This window comes from Schistocerca serialis, chromosome 2 (genome assembly GCF_023864345.2).
Source record: "Schistocerca serialis cubense isolate TAMUIC-IGC-003099 chromosome 2, iqSchSeri2.2, whole genome shotgun sequence".
In the NCBI taxonomy this organism is placed as follows: Eukaryota; Metazoa; Arthropoda; class Insecta; order Orthoptera; family Acrididae; genus Schistocerca; species Schistocerca serialis.
The window spans coordinates 407,117,279-407,136,225 of record NC_064639.1 but is presented as its reverse complement, the minus strand read 5'-3'; the positions used below and the strand labels follow the sequence as shown (position 1 = coordinate 407,136,225).

The following is an 18,947-nucleotide window of genomic DNA, read 5'->3' as shown; positions in this document are numbered from 1 at the left end:
GCTAAGGTCATCAGTCCCTAAGCTTACACACTACTTAACCTAAATTATCCTAAGGACAAACACACACACCCATGCCCGAGGGAGGACTCGAACCTCCGCCGGGACCAGCCGCAAGTCCATGACTGCAGCGCCCAAAACCGCTCGGCTAATCCCGCGCGGCGATGGGTCCATGGATTCGTGAGGTTGTCTGCATATTCGTACACGTGCGTTTGCTCGATACAGTTTGAAAAGAGACTCGTCCGACCAGGCAACAGGCTTCGAGTCATGAACAGCCCAATGTCGGTGTTGACGGTCCCAGGCGAGGCGTAAGGCTTTGTGTCGTGCAGTCATCAAGGGTTCACGAGTGGGTCTCCGGCTCCGAAAGCCCATATCGATGATGTTTCGTTGAATGGTTCGCACACTGACACATGTTGATGGCCCAGCATTGAAATCTGCAGCAGTTTGCGGAAGGGCTGCACTTCTGTCATGTTGAAGAATTCTCTTCAGTCGCCGTTGGTTCCGTTCTTGCAGGATCTCGGAGATTTGATGTTTTACAAGATTCCTGATGTTAACGGTACACTCGTGAAATGGTCTTACGTGAAAATCCCTACTTTATCGCTACCGCGAAGATGGTGTGTCCCATCGCTCGTGCGCCGACTGTAACACCACATTCAAACTCACTTAAATCTTGAACACCTACCATTGTAGCAGCAGTAACCCTTCTAACAACTGCGGCAGACACTTGTCGTATATAGGCGTTGCCGACCGCAGCGCCGCGTTCTGCCTGTTTACATATCTCTGTGTTTGAATACGCATGGTTATACCAGTTTCTTTGGCGCTTCAGTGTAGAAGTGTGTCGGTGGCGAGTGCCGATGTGGTCGTTGGTGCGCAGGTGGAGACGATCGGCGACGCGTACATGGTGGTGGGCGGCCTGCCGGTGCGCATCACGGACCACGCGGACCAGGTGGCCACCATGGCGCTGGACCTGCTGCACCAGAGCGGCCGCTTCCGCATCAGGCACCTGCCCGGCACTCCGCTGCGCCTGCGCATCGGCCTCCACACAGGTCAGGCACACAGCCTAGCATAGCGCGACGCCAGCTTCCACATCAAGACTGTAGTTCAGTACCTAATGCAGGTAGGGTCCTTGCTGTTATAATGGTACGTCAAAGTACGTTACTGATCCTCATTCAGCTTGAACATACACTGTCTCACAAAGAGAGTGCAGCATTCACAAGACACGGTCGGATGCCAATGTAGTTCGTACACATACACGTCATGACCAGATATGTTAATGACTGCAGTTGCAATTCCGAAAACAAAGGAAGTAGGTTACAGTACACTTGTTCGCCCACTGCTTGAATATTGCTCACCAGTGTGGGATCCGTACCAGATAGGGTTGATAGAAGAGGTAGAGAAGATCCAACGGAGAGGACCGCGCTTCGTTACAGGATCATTTAGTAATCGCGAAAGCGTTACGGAGGTGATTCATAAACTCCAGTGGAAGACTCTGCAGGAGAGGCGCTCAGTAGCTCGGTACGGGCTTTTGTTGAAGTTTCGAGAACATACCTTCACCGAGGAGTCAAGCAGTATATTGCTCCCTCCTACGTATATGTCGCGAAGAGACCATGGGGATCAAATCACAGAGATTAGAGCCCACACAGAGGCATACCGACAATCTTTCTTTCCAAGAACAACACTAGAGTGGAATAGAAGGGAGAACCGATAGAGGTACTCAAAAGTACTCTCCACCACACACCGTCAGGTGGCTTGCATAGTATGGATGTAGATGTAGATGTAGAATTCTCCGTGACAGGCAGAATGGTCGCCGGAGAGCATTAGTGTTCATGTTTAGTGTTGCAACCATGTCTGGTAGAGTATACAAGCAGGCTGAACAGCGTCAAATGTTGAGTGATTACTTTGAAGGACATGTAGGGGCTCTGTACTCGTGTGAGACAGCATTATCAGCACTTCACAGAGTTGAAAGGGGGTGCATCGTCGGTCTTAATTTGGCCGGCTGGTGGGATCTTGCAGTATTCAGAGAGACTCTTTCTCTCTCTCTCTCCTCCGTCTCTCTCTCTGCCCTTCCCCCTACCCACAGCCCACAGGCACGCGCGCGCGCACACACACACACACACATACACACACAGAGAGAGAGACAGAGAGAGATGGATTATATATTTTTGTTTTTAAAAAAATCACAGATTGACAACGCTCACACCTTACAGAAAAAACAAATGAACAATCATAAATACTGTAATACGGTGCTGAGAGCAAACACATGGAACTGCAGTTGTGTTTCTAAAGCGAGGTGAGGAGCAAATGTGCCAATGCAGCATAAGAGAAAGTGCTTTCAAAAAACCCAGAAAAACTACCAAGTTCATATAAACAACGAAGTTTCTTTCGAACTCAGACTCCGTTAACAACGAAATAAGCTGTGGTTTGCAGAATATTTGAACAAGAGGCAGAAAAACCGTAATTATCTGTCACACTAATTTTATTAAGAAATACTATTTTTACTCTACAGCAACCAAAACGTACAATCATATGTATCCATACTTCCAGAATGACCATCGAAGATACTTCGTAATAAAAACGAAGTGCATCTGGCGTAAAATTCACTTTAATTACCTGCAGTAAGCTTAAGACTGAGGGAGTAATAATAATTGGTTAACACCATCATTACACCGGCAAAACTTTTATTCCCAATGTGCCATTGTGTTACAGATTTTGTTCTCGGTGTTATTATTTAAGGCCCGTACACCCGATCAAACAGTTCGTCAAACTTCACTATGCCTGCCAAATATATGACTGTGTACGGTGCTCTTTGAGTTACTTGTCAAGTATAGAGCGTGATTGACGTGTCTAAGACAAATTTTGATGACGGATAATTCGACAAGACTGCGAACGTTTTTCGTATTGATGTTTCGCTGCATACGTTTAGTGAAAATGAGTTTTATTACAGTTTATATCATTGTATCATGAGGTTTCAGGACTATGTAAACTACGATCAAGGATAAAAACAAAATGGCTATCGCTGGCAGTTGCCAAAATGGCAGAGATGTTGCATTTTTTACAGCCGTATATTACGCAGGAAGAGGTTAAGAAGAAATATTCCACGCGCAAGAAACAAGCTGGAGTGCAGTACAATACAAAAATCAAAGTTTTCCGGTTCTTCCACTGACGATGTAGGCTCTATGTTTCCACGTTACGGTATTTTAATGAACTGTCAGCAGAGAGAGAATAAATTTTTGCATACTTTTGTCTTCTTTTCCAGTGTGAGGGCACGGTAACTATAAACAAATTATCAAAAATTTCACTGGTCGTTTGGAAAAAGTTGATGTAATCATCGGGTTCCGAATGTAACATTTCCTTTAACAGGTTTTCTTATTTATATTTCTCTTCCATTTTAAACCATTCCTTTGACCATCATCATCTTTTTTTCTTCTTCTTATCCACGGTGCCCAAGTCAGTGTTACAAATCCTTTAATAGCGTTTGTAGCCGTTTCCATTAGTGTCAAAATATAGCATACATGAACAGCGATTTGCTTCTAAAGTGAGGTTAAACGGAAAAAACTTGTTGGATTGTGTACGGGCTTGTTTCACAAATCAGTGATAGATAAGAGCGAGTTTTCCAGTAAGTTTGTCGTGTACGCGGTCTTAACTACAAACAAACAAAAATGAAAGCGAAAGCGAGTATCAGAACACACAGCTGTACAGCTAGCAGCAGCATTACCGAGAGGGAAATCTTCCACACAGGCGCCAATAGTATACTGGTCTTTTCCCCACTTTTACTCGTGTTTGTATCCCACAACTGTCATTATTAAATCTGTTTCAGAGACTGTTTACTGTAGCGTCCGTAATGCCTCATCATCAGGTATTCGTAAATGGTTCAAGTTCCATATTGTTCTGTTGCAACATGAACAAATGATGTAGAAAAGGAAAACTACTTGGTAATTATTACCAGATGGACCCTTTAACGTGTTCAAAAAATCAAACACTGTGTGAACAGAGCTGAAAAGAATCGGAAAGTACGAGGGTCGCCCAGAAAGTAATGCTCCCAATTCATTCTCAGCCTAAAACAATGTCGTGAATGAGAGACGCTACATATGAATTCTGACAAGGGACGCTGCCCATCGAACCCTCGTCATATTGAGTGGTAAGATGGGCCAGTGGATAGCTGGTCAGAAACTGAACGCAGATCAAGCATGAAAACAGGGAGAAAGGGTACAGAACTGTGAAAAAAGAGGCAAAATAGAAACAGTGGTCGGCCCAGGCTTAAGATGTGCAACATCGAGCGAACTGGAAACAATCCACCGCCGTGCACTGTAGTCAACTAACGTTCGTCCTGTGTTTGTTTCGTTTTGTTCCGATGTTTGTTTGCTTCGACGTAGCGTCCTCATAGCACAGCGCTGTTATCTCGCATCGGAATTACTGTTTATAGTGGGGTCCGAACCACTAGCAGGTTTGTATCCGAGATCTTGTGTGTTTGCACCGGTGCTCGACCAGGGAACCCGTGATTACAAGGCAATGAGGCTCCAGACGTACGTATCTCCTACTTGTTCTACTCAAGTACCACATGTTTCGACTCTTGCGTTGCATTTTGAAAGTTTTGTCTCTTGAATTCCTTTGTTTAACATAGTTCACACCCATTTATTTGTTTTTTTTTTCGTTTCTATGAGAGGTCTATGGGGTATATCACCTGCTATCAGTATTAACATATTTTACTTGCGTCACTTAAGTCATTCTTACCACTTGGCACATATTCTGTAACCAATGTATTGTGTGACAGTTTCCAGGAGTACAGAAAGGGAACAGACACGTCAATGACCGGCTGGACAATTCAAATTTTGTGAAAAAAATAGGGTCCTTGGGAGACTTGAACATGGATCTCCCGCTTTGCAGTCCAACACCTTGACCACATTTATTTTTTAATCTCATTTTGTTCGCTTTCGTTCGTTGATCTGCTCGGGGCGGACGTCGTAAGACACCCGTTTAAGTTCGTTGTTGATCGATTAACTCAGTTTTTTTTTTTTTTTTTTTTTTTTTTTTTTTTTTTTTTTTTTTCTTTTTGCCGAGGGCAGCTAACCCTCTGACCGAACACGCTGAGCTACCGTGCCGACTTGTTTTGCACATCTTGACCTTGGACAGTTCACTCTTTCTATTTTGATTCTTCTTTCACAGTTCATTAAACCGTCTTCCTATTTTCGTGCTTGATCTGTGAAAATCCGATGATTCTTTGCACAGATGTGTTGGGCAGTGACGCTCCTGCAGCGTTTTCGATGGGAAGTGTTTGATCACCCACAATACAACCCTTAACTGGCTGCCTCCGATGTTGATCTCTGCTCACATGAACCGCTGGCTACGAAGACAACATTTTGGCACAAACAACGAACGACAGAGGGAACTGACGTAGGGAACTGACGTAAAGCACGGGTGGCTGCTTTCTGTGACGAGGGTACATGAAAGTTTGTACGACGCTACGACAAGTGTCGAAGTCGGGGCGGCGACTATTTAGAGAGGTAGCTAAAAACTGTGGTTAACTGTTGCGAATAAAGAATTTCAAATTATCACTGTGGTTTCCATTTCGCGACTGATCGGGCCTTACTTTCCGAACAGCCCTCGCGTAGCTCACATCACTTTATAACGCTTTCTCTCCAGTCCTGCATTTAAAATTGTCAACTTAAATGTGAACGGCCGGGCTGGTCGGTCTCATGTGATTCACTTCCAGTGGTCCTAACTTAGCTCCCTCCTTCATGCGCGCAGGTTGGCGTTCTGCGTTCACTCTAGGGTGTGTGTATATTGTGTATTGAAGCGGGGACCTAGAAACGACGGAGAAGCTTCGCCCCGCCGTAGCCCTCAGTGGTTCACAACCCCGTAACAGGCCACCCACCCCACCGCCGCCCCACACCGAACCTAGGGTTACTGTGTGATTCGGCCCCCAGTGGATGTCTCTTACCAGACGAGTGTAACCCCAAATGTTTGCGTTGTATAGTAACTATGGTGTACGCGAACGTGGAGACAATGTTTCCGGAGCAATCGCCGACACAGTGTAACTGATGCGGAATAAGGGGAACCAGCCCGCATTCGCCGAGGCAGATGGAAAACCGCCTTAAAAACCATTCACAGGCTGGCCGGCACACCGGACCTCGACACTAATCCGCCGAGAGGATTGAGTTACCGCATTTAGCCCAACCGTTGTTAGAATTGTATATATGATATTTCTCATTAGTTTTCATTATTTATGCATACTAGCGAATGTAAAAATTATTTTTAGCACACTTCTGTTGATGGCTTCAGTAACTGCGCCTCATGATGGGCAGTTGTTAGCCCGAAACCGGTCGTGACTGACAAAATAAAAGCCTTACAACTGAAACGGTGGTTTTTCGTGGCTATTACGCTTGCAAGATGGTTTCAACGCTGTCTGACGGTGGAACACAACTCCACAGAAGAAACGTATTTGCTGCTGCCACATTCTGAAGCTGAGGAGGAAGTCTTCTTGTCCCGGACTGTGACCGGTGAGACCGAAACAAAAAGACAGTCTATGGAATGGCAGTATCCTCAGTCTCCGCAGAAGAAAAAATTCAAATCAAGTAGTTCCGCTTGTAAGGCCATGATGACTGTATTTTGGCGCTGTGAGGGTTTGATTCTCATCGATCTGATGCCAAGAGACAGTACCATTAATTCGGAGGCGCATGTGAACAAATTAACCAAACTCAAAAAGCTTTTCCAGCGACTTTAGCGTCATAACAACCCACGGGATGTTTTGTTTCGACACGATTACGCTTGTCGCCGCACTAGTTTAAGGACGTCTGAAAACATCACGAAACAGGGTTGAATAGTGTACACATCAAAAAAAATTTTGCATCACCCCGGTTCCCAGAACACCTGACGATAAACGTTGACTGTGGATATTTTATCACAGACACAGTCCCTTTGGCTGTTCAGAGATGTCACTAAACCCGCCCAATGATGTAAACAACCACGCATGAGCATCGCCTATTAGACGGAGGGTGTCCGACAGCCGATCAGTTCCAGTCACTCCACCAGGAAGGAGCTACACGGCTCGATTTGTCTGCAGTTCAACCGTGCCTAGACGGTCAACACCGCGGTTCGATCGCGTCCGCGTTGTTACTTTGTGCCAGGAAGGGGTCTCAACAAGGGAAGGGTCCAGGCGTATAGAAGTGAACCAAAGCGATGTTGCTCGGACATGGAGGAGATAAAGGCAGATAAGAACTGTCGATGACGTGCCTTGCTCAGGACGCCCATCGTGCACATCTTGTGAATGACTTCATTCAGAATAACGACATCGCTCAACTAGTGTGGCCAGCATGTTCTCCAAACATGAACTCTATCGAACATGCCTGGGACAGGTTGAAAATGACTGTTTATGGACGACATGATCCACCAACCACTCTGAGGGTTCTACGCCGAATCGCCGTTGAGGAGTGGGACAATCTGGACCAATAGTGCTTTGATGAACTTGTGGCTGGTATGCCACGACGAATACAGGCAAGTATCAACGCAAGAGGACGTGCTACTGGGTATTAGATTTACCGATGTGAACAGCAATCTGGACCACTACTTCTGAATATTTCGCTGTATGGTGGTACAAAATGCAATGTGTGGTTTTCATGAGCAATAAAAAGGGCGGAAATGATGTTTATGTTGATCTCTATTCCAATTTTCTGTACAGGTTCTGGAACTCTCGGAACCGAGGTGATGCAAACCTTTTTTTTATGTATGTATTATGCAGCACAGATGCAAACGAATGCTGCTGACGGAAATACTCGTAGTATTGTAATGAAACAAGTGTGGCCATCTGAAGATGGGCATCATGCGTAGTCCGAAAGCAATCTTGACAGTGAAACGAAGCTTGTTAGATTATTTTGGCTGGTAGTCTCTTACTTTGATAATCCTTGACTGGATAACGCCCAGAGAGTTTGTGGCGATCTTCATATTTTAATGGCCTGAATAATTAGTTACAACGTACAAAAGTCTAACACCCAGTTCCCCAGCGCTCACTTCCTACGTAATATTAGTTCTGCTGTTCTGAATCAGATGAACCGTCCACTAGAATCGGCCAGCACAAAAGTCCGGTACTTGAAGTCTTACTGAGGCCCTAAATTTTTCCCTGACCGTCTAAACAAACGTAATTGCTACAGTAAACAAAATTTCACAGCTCCGAGCGAATAACAATTCCAAGAAAGGATAATTTCGCTCCCTGCAACATCTGTTAAGCTTTTAATAAAAGGTAGAGTGCACTGAGTTGTAATAAACTGAACAATAAGTCACCACAATCACTCCGATACTCTCATGACGTAAAATAAAAGAAAACAGTGAATAGCTTAGAAAACAGGCCCTGTCTATGAAATTTCCATTAAAAGTGAGCCGGATGGAGACTCGAACTCGGGACCTTTGTATTTTGCAGGCCAACTGCTCTACCATCTGAGCTACCCAAGCATGACTCAGGACCCGCACTCATAGCTTTACTTCCACCACTATCTCATCTCCTGCCTTCAAAACTTCACAGCAGTTCTCCTGTGAAACTTGCGGGTGTAGCACTCGTGGAAGAAAGGACTTCGCGGAGATATGGCTTAGCCACAGCAAGGGGACGTTTCCAGAATGAGGTTTCCACTCTACAGCGGAGTGTGGGTTCACACTAGCTAAGATATGGGCTGAAAATCGGGAAATCCATTAAGATAAGCGACATTGACAAAGATTCTGTCAATGAGTATCTCGGAAACTGCGAAGGTGGTTGAATGTTCACGTGCTAGTGACGTGACCATCTACGGAAACAGGTAGGACAGTTAAATTACCACTAGGTGCTAAATGGTTGAACGTCCAAGGTTCTTCACAGAACGTTAGGTTTGGAGGCTTGTCTGGTCTTTAAAGTAGGATAGATGATGGTCTGTGGCATCTGTGCCGAAAGAGCACAATGCTGTAGCACGCACAAGTGTTTCGGAGCACACTGTTCATCGTACATTGTTGAACATGGAGTTCCGCAGCAGTCGTGTTCACATGTTGACCCAACGACACCGTTAATTACCATTACAGCTGGCACTGTGGTAGCAACTGAGGCCACGCTGAGAGCTACGAACCAACTGCATCCCTTCATGCTTGATGTCTTCACCGACGGCGATGTCTTCTTTCAGCAGTATAATTGTCCGCGTCTCGGAGCTAGAACCGTGCTACAGTGGTTTGAGGAACATTATGGCGAACTCCCGTTGATGTCTCAGCGACCAAATTCGCCTGATGTAAATCCTACGGAACCCACCTGGATTGTTAACGGGCGCCGTCACCGCGTACGGAAAACAGCGGTCCGTTATTTACGCGAGTTACATGACCTATGCCTACAAATCTAATGCCACGAACCTCCAAAAACCTACCAGTAAACTTTCGGATCAATGATACACGTAATCCTAGATTTATTTCGTTCAAAAGACGGACAAACAAGCTATTAACAGGTGGTTTTGGCTCATCAGTGTATATCAATGTCTATTGTGCGCATGTAAATGAGCACATCAGTCAGCAATAGATACAGTGCAAAGACTGACCCTAATACATTTATATTTTGTTTTACATTCTGCAGAAAACAGCGGCAGGCGTGTTGTGTAGCAGCGCGTTGTTCTTGGAATCCTTTCCGCGCCGTCACTACCTCCAAGGTGATAATCCGGGTACTGTACTCCAGTACATAGCGTTATGTACACTCTTTTAAATTGACATGAAACATGCTTTTCGCAAACATTAATAAAAGTTCTTTTGCCCAGTTTGCCACCCCTCTTCCATCGCTGAGCAAACGTTTTCAACTCAGTTACCTATAGCTGAGTCGACGTTAGTTGATCCCTGACAGTTGCAGTGAGCTGGGCACTGTTCCTCCGTGGGCCTACCTCAACCAATAACATAAAGCGATTTTGTAAACGTCTCCATGGCAATGTCTCAATGTTGTCACAGTTCTGTAGACGGCTACTGTTTTCGCCTGCAGCCGTTAGTGCTTTGCAGCTGCGAGCTCTCAGGAAGCTACTCACGTCGACTAGACTATAGTGTTACTACTTTAAAAGGGGGAAACAAAAAACAGCGTGGACGGCCGATCTGGTTGGACCGTTATCAATTCAAGAAGAACCAGTATGGATAAAATAACTGTTCTTGTGAATGAGATAACTCTTGGACTATAATGTTGCTACTTTAAAATCGGGAAATAAAAAAAGCGCGTGGATGGATGATCTACACTCATACTCACAAATTAAGGATAAATGCAGAATGTGGTGCCACACACTGTGGCACTACACAAAACTGGCGCTAATAGCATAGGCACACAGTGAATGCACACGACGCTGATCTGTAAGTCCACGGTATTGGTGATAACCTGAGAAAAGCGTCCCGAAGCATATGTGCTACAAAACATAACTGTTTCCTGCGCATGTACTCCGACATCAGTATGGGATATGATCACCATGCACACGTACACAGGGCGCACAACGGGTTGGCATACTCTGGATCAGGTGGTCGAGCAGCTGCTGGGGTATAGCCTCCCATTCTTGCACCAGTGCCTGTAGGAGCTCCTGAGTGTCGACACGTCGACCGAGAGCATCCCAGACGTGCTGGATGGGGTTTAGGTCTGGAGAACAGGCAGGCCACTCCATTCACCTGATATCTTCTGTTTCAAGGTACTCCTCCACGATGGTAACTCGGTGGGGCCGTGCGTTCTCATCCATCAGGAGGAAGGTGGGACCCACTGCACCCATGAAAAGGTGGACGTACTGGTGCAAAACGACGTCCCGATACATCTGACTTGTTACAGTTCCTCTGTCAAAGACATGCAGGGGTTCAGTTCAAATGGTTCAAATGGTTCTGAGCACTATGGGACTTAACTGCTGAGGTCATCAGTCCCCTAGAACTTAGAACTAATTAAACCTAACTAACCTAAGGGCATCACTCACATCCATGCCCGAGGCAGGATTCGAACCTGCGACCGTAGCGATCGCGCGGTTCCAGACTGTAGCGCCTAGAACCGCTCGGCCACTCCGGCCGGCCATGCAGGGGTGTACGTGCACCAGTCACAATCCCACCCCACACCATCAAATCACGACCTCTATACAGGTCCCTTTCAAGGACATTAAGGGGATTGTATCTGGTTCGTGGTTCACGCCACATGAAACCCGGCGAGAATCACTGTTGAGACTATACTTGGACTCGTCCGGAACATAATCTGGGACCACTGTTCCAATGACCAAGTACTGTGTTCTTGACACCAGGCTTTGCGGGCTCTCCTGTGAACAGGGGTCAGTGGAATGCACCTTGCAGATCTCCGGGCGAATAAACCATGTCTTTTCAGTCGTCTGTAGACTGTGGTGTGTCTGGAGCCAACTGTCCCAGTGGCTGCGATAAGATCTCGAGCAAGGCTACCTGCAGTACTCCGTGGCCGTCTGCGGGCACTGACGGTGACATATCGATCTTCTTGTGGTGTTGTACACTGTGGACGTCCCGTACTGTAGCGCCTGGACACATTTCCTGTCTGCTGGAATCTTTGCCATAATCTTGAGATCACACTTTGTGGCACACGGAGGGCCCGTGCTACGACCTGCTGTGTTTGACCAGTCTCCAGTCACCCTAGTATTCCACCACCCATAACGCCATCAATATGTGTTCTTTGAGCCATTTTCAACGCACAGTCACCATTAGCACATCTGAAAATATCTGCACACTTACTCTCTGCACTGTTCTCTGACATGCACTAACACATATGGACTGCTGCCAGCGCCACCGTGCGACGACCGCAGGTCAAATGCGCCGCATTGTCATACCCCGAGGTGATTTAAACCCGTAAACCGCCCACCAGAGCGTTGTATCACTATGTATGAGCATTATCCTTAATTTATGAGCATGAGAGTAGTTGGACAGTTACGAGTTCAAGAAGAACCAGCATTAATATAATAAATGTTCTTGTGAATGAAATAACTGCTCTTCTTGATCTTTGAAAGTACCTATTGCCGTTCCTGGGTGTAACTGATGCTTGACGGGTTCACTGTTAACGTCTTTTCCTGATGCCGCAGGTCCGTGCTGCGCTGGAGTCGTCGGCCTGACGATGCCTCGCTACTGCCTGTTCGGTGACACCGTCAACACCGCCTCACGGATGGAGTCCACAGGTAAGCCACGCGCTTGCTACTCTTCTACTCCTAGCATCGGCGAATGACATTCTCTGAACCAAGTCGTGTGCAGCTATGTATAATAAGCGACCAAAGAGTTTCCTTTCGAAGGCCATACAGTCCAGAACCGGTATGCCAATCAGAGAAAATCGCTGTGAGCGTTGAGGTAATCATCCCACGGACGCACCTGGTTGAAGATACCCGTCTGGTAAAGCACCGTGTTCTGCTGCGTGAAGAAGTCTGTAACTGACTGCTGCACATCCTCGTCCGACACGAATCGTCGACCGTTAAGGATGAATTTTAAGGGACAGAAGGCGTGATAATCGCATGGCGAGACATCGGAACTATAGGACGGATGCTCGAGTTTCTTCCACTTGAGTTGGCATAACTTCTGCTTAATGAGATTCGCGATAGGGGGACGCGCGTTATCATGAAGCAGGAGCATGGAACTTGGCGCACCATTCGACAAGGATAGTTTTCGACGGACATGCTGCCCCATGAACATCATCAGTTCTCCTATGGATGTCTACCGGTGTTTGCCCTTCGGTAGCCAACAAGCGTTGGACGCATTTGGTAATAACGTCGCCCTAGTTCACGTTTCCACATTTGCCGCACACACGATGGGAAGACACGGATGCCACAATAACCTCTTGGCTACGCGTCGCTCCTTATATACCTGCAGTGGAGTCGCGCTACGTTCCATATACGTTGCAGCAACGCCCTCAAACGGAAACTTTTTGATCGCCCCTTATACCAGTGCACACTAGATGGTTCAGCTAATTTATTTAACGAACAGATAACAACGACACTTCATTCTGTATTGAGATATAAGTGACTAAAAAGTTTACTTTACGTCTGGTTGATTATACGGTCATTCCTGAGACGGAAAACACGCACAAAATAGGCAAAAATCTTGCAGAAAATCTATAGAGGCGGTTTGAAGGGAACCATCCAGAATTTCACGTTAAGTGATTAAGGGAAACAACTAAAACCTGTTGCGTTATCCCCACCGCGCTTTTGACTTTATATGCAGTTTATATGATATGATGTTTTAATTAACTGTATATTGCTTATCGTTGCGAGCACAACAGATAGAATGCGATTCTCACTATTAGTTTCTGCAGTTGAAAATATTTTAACTTCGTGCTCCTTGATCTATTTCGTGGGGATTCCAACAACACTAAAGGATTTCCTGTTGTGCATGTATGAGCTTTAATTTGCAAACTTTTTTATGTAACCCTGATCTGGCTTGTTATAAATGGAACACGGTATCATTAGTGTAACTAATTATGAAATTAAACATGTCCTTCGCTACTTTCAACTCTGAAATGCACTGAAAATTACTCTTATTATACGTACAGAAGGTACAGTATGCTATGTTCGCTAAACGTAAAAGATTTTTTAATATATGAACACTATCGATTGCCACGACTAACACAAGAGCATGAGACTAAAAATGACATTTGGTTTTTGTATTATTAGCCAGAACAGGTTTCATCACAGCAGTCTTTGATATCACACAAGTAAAATTTTATTGCTCTGATTTACTTAAATTATTTACGTCACAGATACTGTAATAGCAGTTGCCCATGCCCACCTGAAAATGACATAATAAAATCCACCATTCACCTCTGAGGTCTCCGGGAAGCTGAAGGAAATAATTTTAATGTACCGTTACCTGCCCGCTTAACTGCGGGAAAACTGCTTTCATTCAATTTAATTTGAATTTGCCGCGGCAGCTTCTCCCGCGATCGCTGCACAGCTCTGCCTCATGAAAAATTCTAAATATGCTGAAAACGGCTAAAAATGTGGAGTGAAATACTGGGCAAGCTAGCAATAAATTGTTACAAGTATTTTTAACAATCTCTATATTCAAAAATCAACATAAATTTAAAGTACACACCTTTTACATTTATCAACCTCCAATGGCATCTTTCTCGAATAAGGAACAAAAGAAGCTAACCAAGCACTCAATCGAGCGTTACAGGTTCTTACAACTTTGACGGCTACAAGAAGACAGGGAGAGTAATATTTTAACCTCCACTATTTATAGGCAATTTAAAATGCATCTTTGTTATCTTTTTTAATTATCATTGTCTGTTTCGATTACTACACTCAGCGACCACAGACGTTATTTGCGAAATATAGATCCATAATGATTGCACAAACATAAAAATGGAAAAAGGTTATTTCTTTTTTACGCAGTCTACATAATCAACAACCGTTCATACCGAAATGAAATAATAATAATAATAATAATAATAATAATAATAATACAGAGAAATGTTTCTTTTTTTACCACTTGTATTACAACGATTTTGTGAATGTCTTGCCAGGAGACGTCACAAATCGTGGACGTGGATGGCCAGTTTAGGATTTCGACGCTACTTTTTCAGAACACGAGTCCATTGTTTTCACAAAGAAAATCAAGTAATACACATAAACAAAAGCCTTAAATTGTTGTAATTATCGTGTGGTTCTTCATCTAACCTGACAACGTGATTAATTCCGGCTTTATCCCTCCGAAACACTACACACACAAATTCCTGTGTTAGAAACACGCATCCCGCATTCTTCTCTTCGAACAGCCGTAAAAGATGAATCACTTTGAACTTAGAGACATTTCATGGTGTCAGGGAATTAATATTTGTTCGTGAAGGTAACAGGCTGATGTCTAAAATCTAACCGATTGACGTACATTTCTACTTCAAAATGTAGGGAATCTGCTACCTGAATTTATAGCACATGTATAAGGGGAACAGTGTCCGCCGCGATAGCTGAGTGGTCAGCGTGACGAATTGCAGTCCTAAGGGCCCGGGTTCGATTCCCGGCTGCGTCGGAGATTTTCTCCGCCCAGGGACTGGGTGTGGTGCTGTCTTCATCATCCTTTCATCACCATCCGGCGCGCAGGTCGCCCAATGTGGCGTCGAATGTAATAAGACCTGCACCAAGGCGGCCGGACCTACCCAGCAAGGGGCCTCCCGGCCAATGACGCCAAACGCTCGTTTCCATTTCCAGGGGAACAGTATAGTTCAAATTTCGGGCATGACGTCTCAGATTTAGGTTTTCGCTGATTTTTCTAATTCATCGGAATCGAGCGCTGGGATGGTTCTCCTAACAAAGACAGAAGTGATTTCCTTCGTAGTCTCCGAACAGCCAAACTGGTGTTCTGTCTTTAGAGACCTCAGTGTTGTCGGTACATTTGCAATCTTCCTACTTCTTTAAAGTCGACAAGTGGACTAAATACATTTCGGAGCTTGCGTCGTGACTTACTATCCGGTTCTCAAAGGATAATGTCGCCAAGGAAAGAAACCAGTTATGGACGTGACCTTACACCCCTTGTTGGTTCGAAAATAGCGACTAAGCAGCCATTGCTACACTTTTCTTATTTTGTAAGCGAACTCTGTAATCACTACTCACCAGCCGGCTGGTGTGGCCGTGCGGTTCTAGGCGCTTCAGTCTGGGACCGCGTCACCGCTACGGTCGCAGGTTCGTATCCTGCTTAGGGCATGGATGTGTGTGATGTCCTTAGGTTAGTTAGGTTTAAGTAGTTCTAAGTTCTAGGGGACTGATAACCACAGATGTTAAGTCCCATAGTGCTCAGAGCCATTCGAACCATTTTGAGCCAATCACTACTCACCGTCTTCGCACTATGCATAGTAAAGGCAAACATGCAGCTATCGAATAGAGCTTTTTCTGGTACTTGTGGCATCGTCGCGGCAGATAAATATGTTCATGCAGGAAAACAATTCGGTCTGTATGTATCTTGTGGCGGTCGCAGCCTATCAGATATGTGTTCTACTTCGTACAAACGTTAAACGATTAGTTTGTGATATCGTTGTACCACAGTACATAAATTCCGCAACCAAATTTCGCGGGCAAGTGAGCTACCCAAGCACGACTCACGCCCCGTCCTCACAGCCTTACTTCTGCCAGTATCTCGTCTCCTACCTTCTCAATCTGGAGTTGTATCAATTACTTTAAGAAGTTCTTTTCTTCCCTGCACTGACATTGCTTGGTGACATTTTCTATCGGTGCAGCCTTTCGTCTCGCTTACATACCGATCTAAAATGGGTCAAATGGCTCTGAGCTCTATGCGACTTAACGTCTGAGGTCATCAGTTGCCTAGAACTTAGAACTAATTAAACCTAACTAACCTAGGGACATCACACACATTCATGCCCGAGGCAGGATTCGAACTTGCGACCGTAGCGGTCGCTCGGTTCCAGACTGTAGCGCCTAGAACCGCACGGCCACTCCGGCCAGTATACCGATCTAATAACTATTGTGGAGTTCAGCGAAAGCAGTACCTAAGAAAACACATCACCTCTGAAAAACAGCAGAAAGAGTGAGAGATTTAAAGAGAGGCATAACTAAGCTTATTAGTTGTGAAACTGTTGGTGGATACGTTCATGGTCACCGATTAAGCACTTTCCTTTTCTTTGAATTACGTAGATCAACTTATTTACCGTTCCTTAACTCTGTCCGCCGTTCTCATCTCAAGCTCGACGAAGCTGGTAGCGAACGCTGACTGCCGAGTCGGAATCTCATCACAGAAGCCAAACGATGCCTCCTTCCCCTCAGTTTACAGATATCACAGCTTTATGAAGTGTTCAAAAACATAAAAATCCCTTCCAGAGCAAAGCTTCCATGAATATCTATGTTGTTCCCTCTTCACTAAGTTTACCCACACCAGTATGGAAGCAACTGTTCGCTAAAGCCACTACTATCCCATCACTTACTTTCATCTTCTCGATCGCAATCTAATACTGTGTCTCTGACTCTCCACTTGTACATTCGACCTATCGTTCATTTGAACGATGATGCTGTCCCATATCCAATTATCTAGGGTTCGACCCTCAGTCAGTCCTAGGATTTTTATCTGTCAATTATCACTTCGCTCACCTGTGGCAGTGTTTGTTAACCTGAAAAATTCCGAGCTGCATCGTGATTGGGAGTCCACATACAGTTTTTGGTTCCCCCGTATCTGACTGTATGATTCAGTTCAAAGATCGAAGGGAGGTAACAGTATACCGTACCACTTCCAACTGGACCACGTCAAGTAAAGCACTGTGCTGCTCAAGCAAAGCTTCGACATGGTGGCCACTGTACTTTTCCGATTCTCTTCTAGAGTACTGCTGAGGATGTCGAAAAAGCTCAAAGAAGGGCAGCTGATGGCGAAATAATGGACAGAGTGTCACGGAAATGATACGCGAGATTGCGCGGCAGTCATTAAAACAAAGGCAGTTTTCGTTATGGCGAGATCTTTTCACGAGCTCGCAATTTCCAATGTTCTCCTCCGAATGCGAAAATGTTTTGTTAACACCGGCCTGCATAGAAAGAAACGATCACTTAAATAAAATAAGAGAACCCAAAGCTCACACGGAGATATTTAACTGTTCATTTTCTCGCGCGCTGTTTGTGAGTGAAACTGTAGGGAAAGACATGTCCCAAAAAATTTATACACTCTTTTATGACTGTAACACTAGTATTTAAAAAGATACGGGAAAATTTGAAAATCTAGAATAGTGTGAATAAATGTATGAAACAGTCATTTATTGGAAGGTTCCAGATGGTGGAGAGTTCAAGGGTAGAACACAATTATGGCAGAACGAAGAGGATAGCAAAGGACAGGACTCCATGCAGAGCTACATGTGAAGACTTTCCCTAGGGCAGAGACTGATGATAATGGACCATTTATCGAAAGTGTTCAAATTGTTGGCCATTGTGGCCCAGACACACAACGTTGAGCGATGGAATCCAAGAACTTACTAATCGTTGCATATAGTACTTCGGCACATTCATTTTCAGTGGCTGCTTTCAGGGTCATTGATTGTAGCTGGTCGTGTGCTATAAACATTGAGCTTCTCAAGGTCCCATAGAATAAAGAATGAATATCGGGATTTTAACGCTTTATAATATTTATTACATTAAACTTACAGGTATAAATGATATGTCAAATGAAAGAGCAACTCAGACAGTTTTACCAAGAACCTTATAAATGTTCAATGTGAGCACCATCTGTCACACGGCACCCGTCAAGTCTATAGCCGAGTTCTTCCCAAATGCAAGGGGCCCAATAACAGGGCTTGCTTTGCACGGCCTCCACGCTCACCCGACCTAACGGCATGCGATTTTTTCCTTTGGGGGCCTCATCAAGGACTGTGTGTACGTGCCTCCGCTACCAACAGACCTCCCTGAATTAAGAAACAAGACTGAAGCACTTGTTGCTACAATCACTGAAGACACACTTGTCAAAGTTTGGGAAGAACTCAACTATAGACTTGATGTGTGCCGCGTGACAAATGGTGCTCACTTTGAACATTTATAAGGTTCTTGGTAAAACTGTTTGAGATGCTCTTTCATTTGATATATCATTTATAACTGTAAGTTTAATAAAATAAATATTATAAAGCGTTAAAACCCCGATATTCATTTATAAACACCCTGTACATAGGTGTCAAATGCAGTGAGCGTGGAGGGAAACTCGGTTTTGCCTTTTCGTCCTCTCCATCTGTCCGGTAGGTGTTCGTCAAGGTAGGCCCTTACGTTGCGACATTAGCGGGAGATGTTCCTTGCTGCTAGAAATACCATTCTCCATACCAAAACATCTCTTCTATGCGTGGAACTGCGTATTCCTGTAGTAAGTACAGGTTTTGTTCATCGACACTCTATGCTCCAAAAACAAAGGTCTACTCAAACGAAATGGTGATAAATCATACCACACTGTAACTCTTGGCACGTACACACGGTGTTCCACTCTCACGTCAGGGTTCTCAGCTACCCAGTAGTTACAGTTCTGATGATTAACTGAATCATTTAATT

General features: G+C 44.8%; 1 protein-coding gene across 1 annotated transcript in view; it reads left to right on the top strand.

Annotated features, from left to right (window-relative positions):
* The window catches only part of LOC126456025 (retinal guanylyl cyclase 2), a 337,992-nt gene that overhangs the window by 243,720 nt on the left and 75,325 nt on the right, over positions 1–18,947 (top strand). Inside the window, 2 exon segments of the mRNA XM_050091780.1 lie at positions 872–1,043; positions 12,030–12,122. Of these exon segments, the coding sequence (XP_049947737.1) occupies positions 872–1,043; positions 12,030–12,122 (265 nt within the window).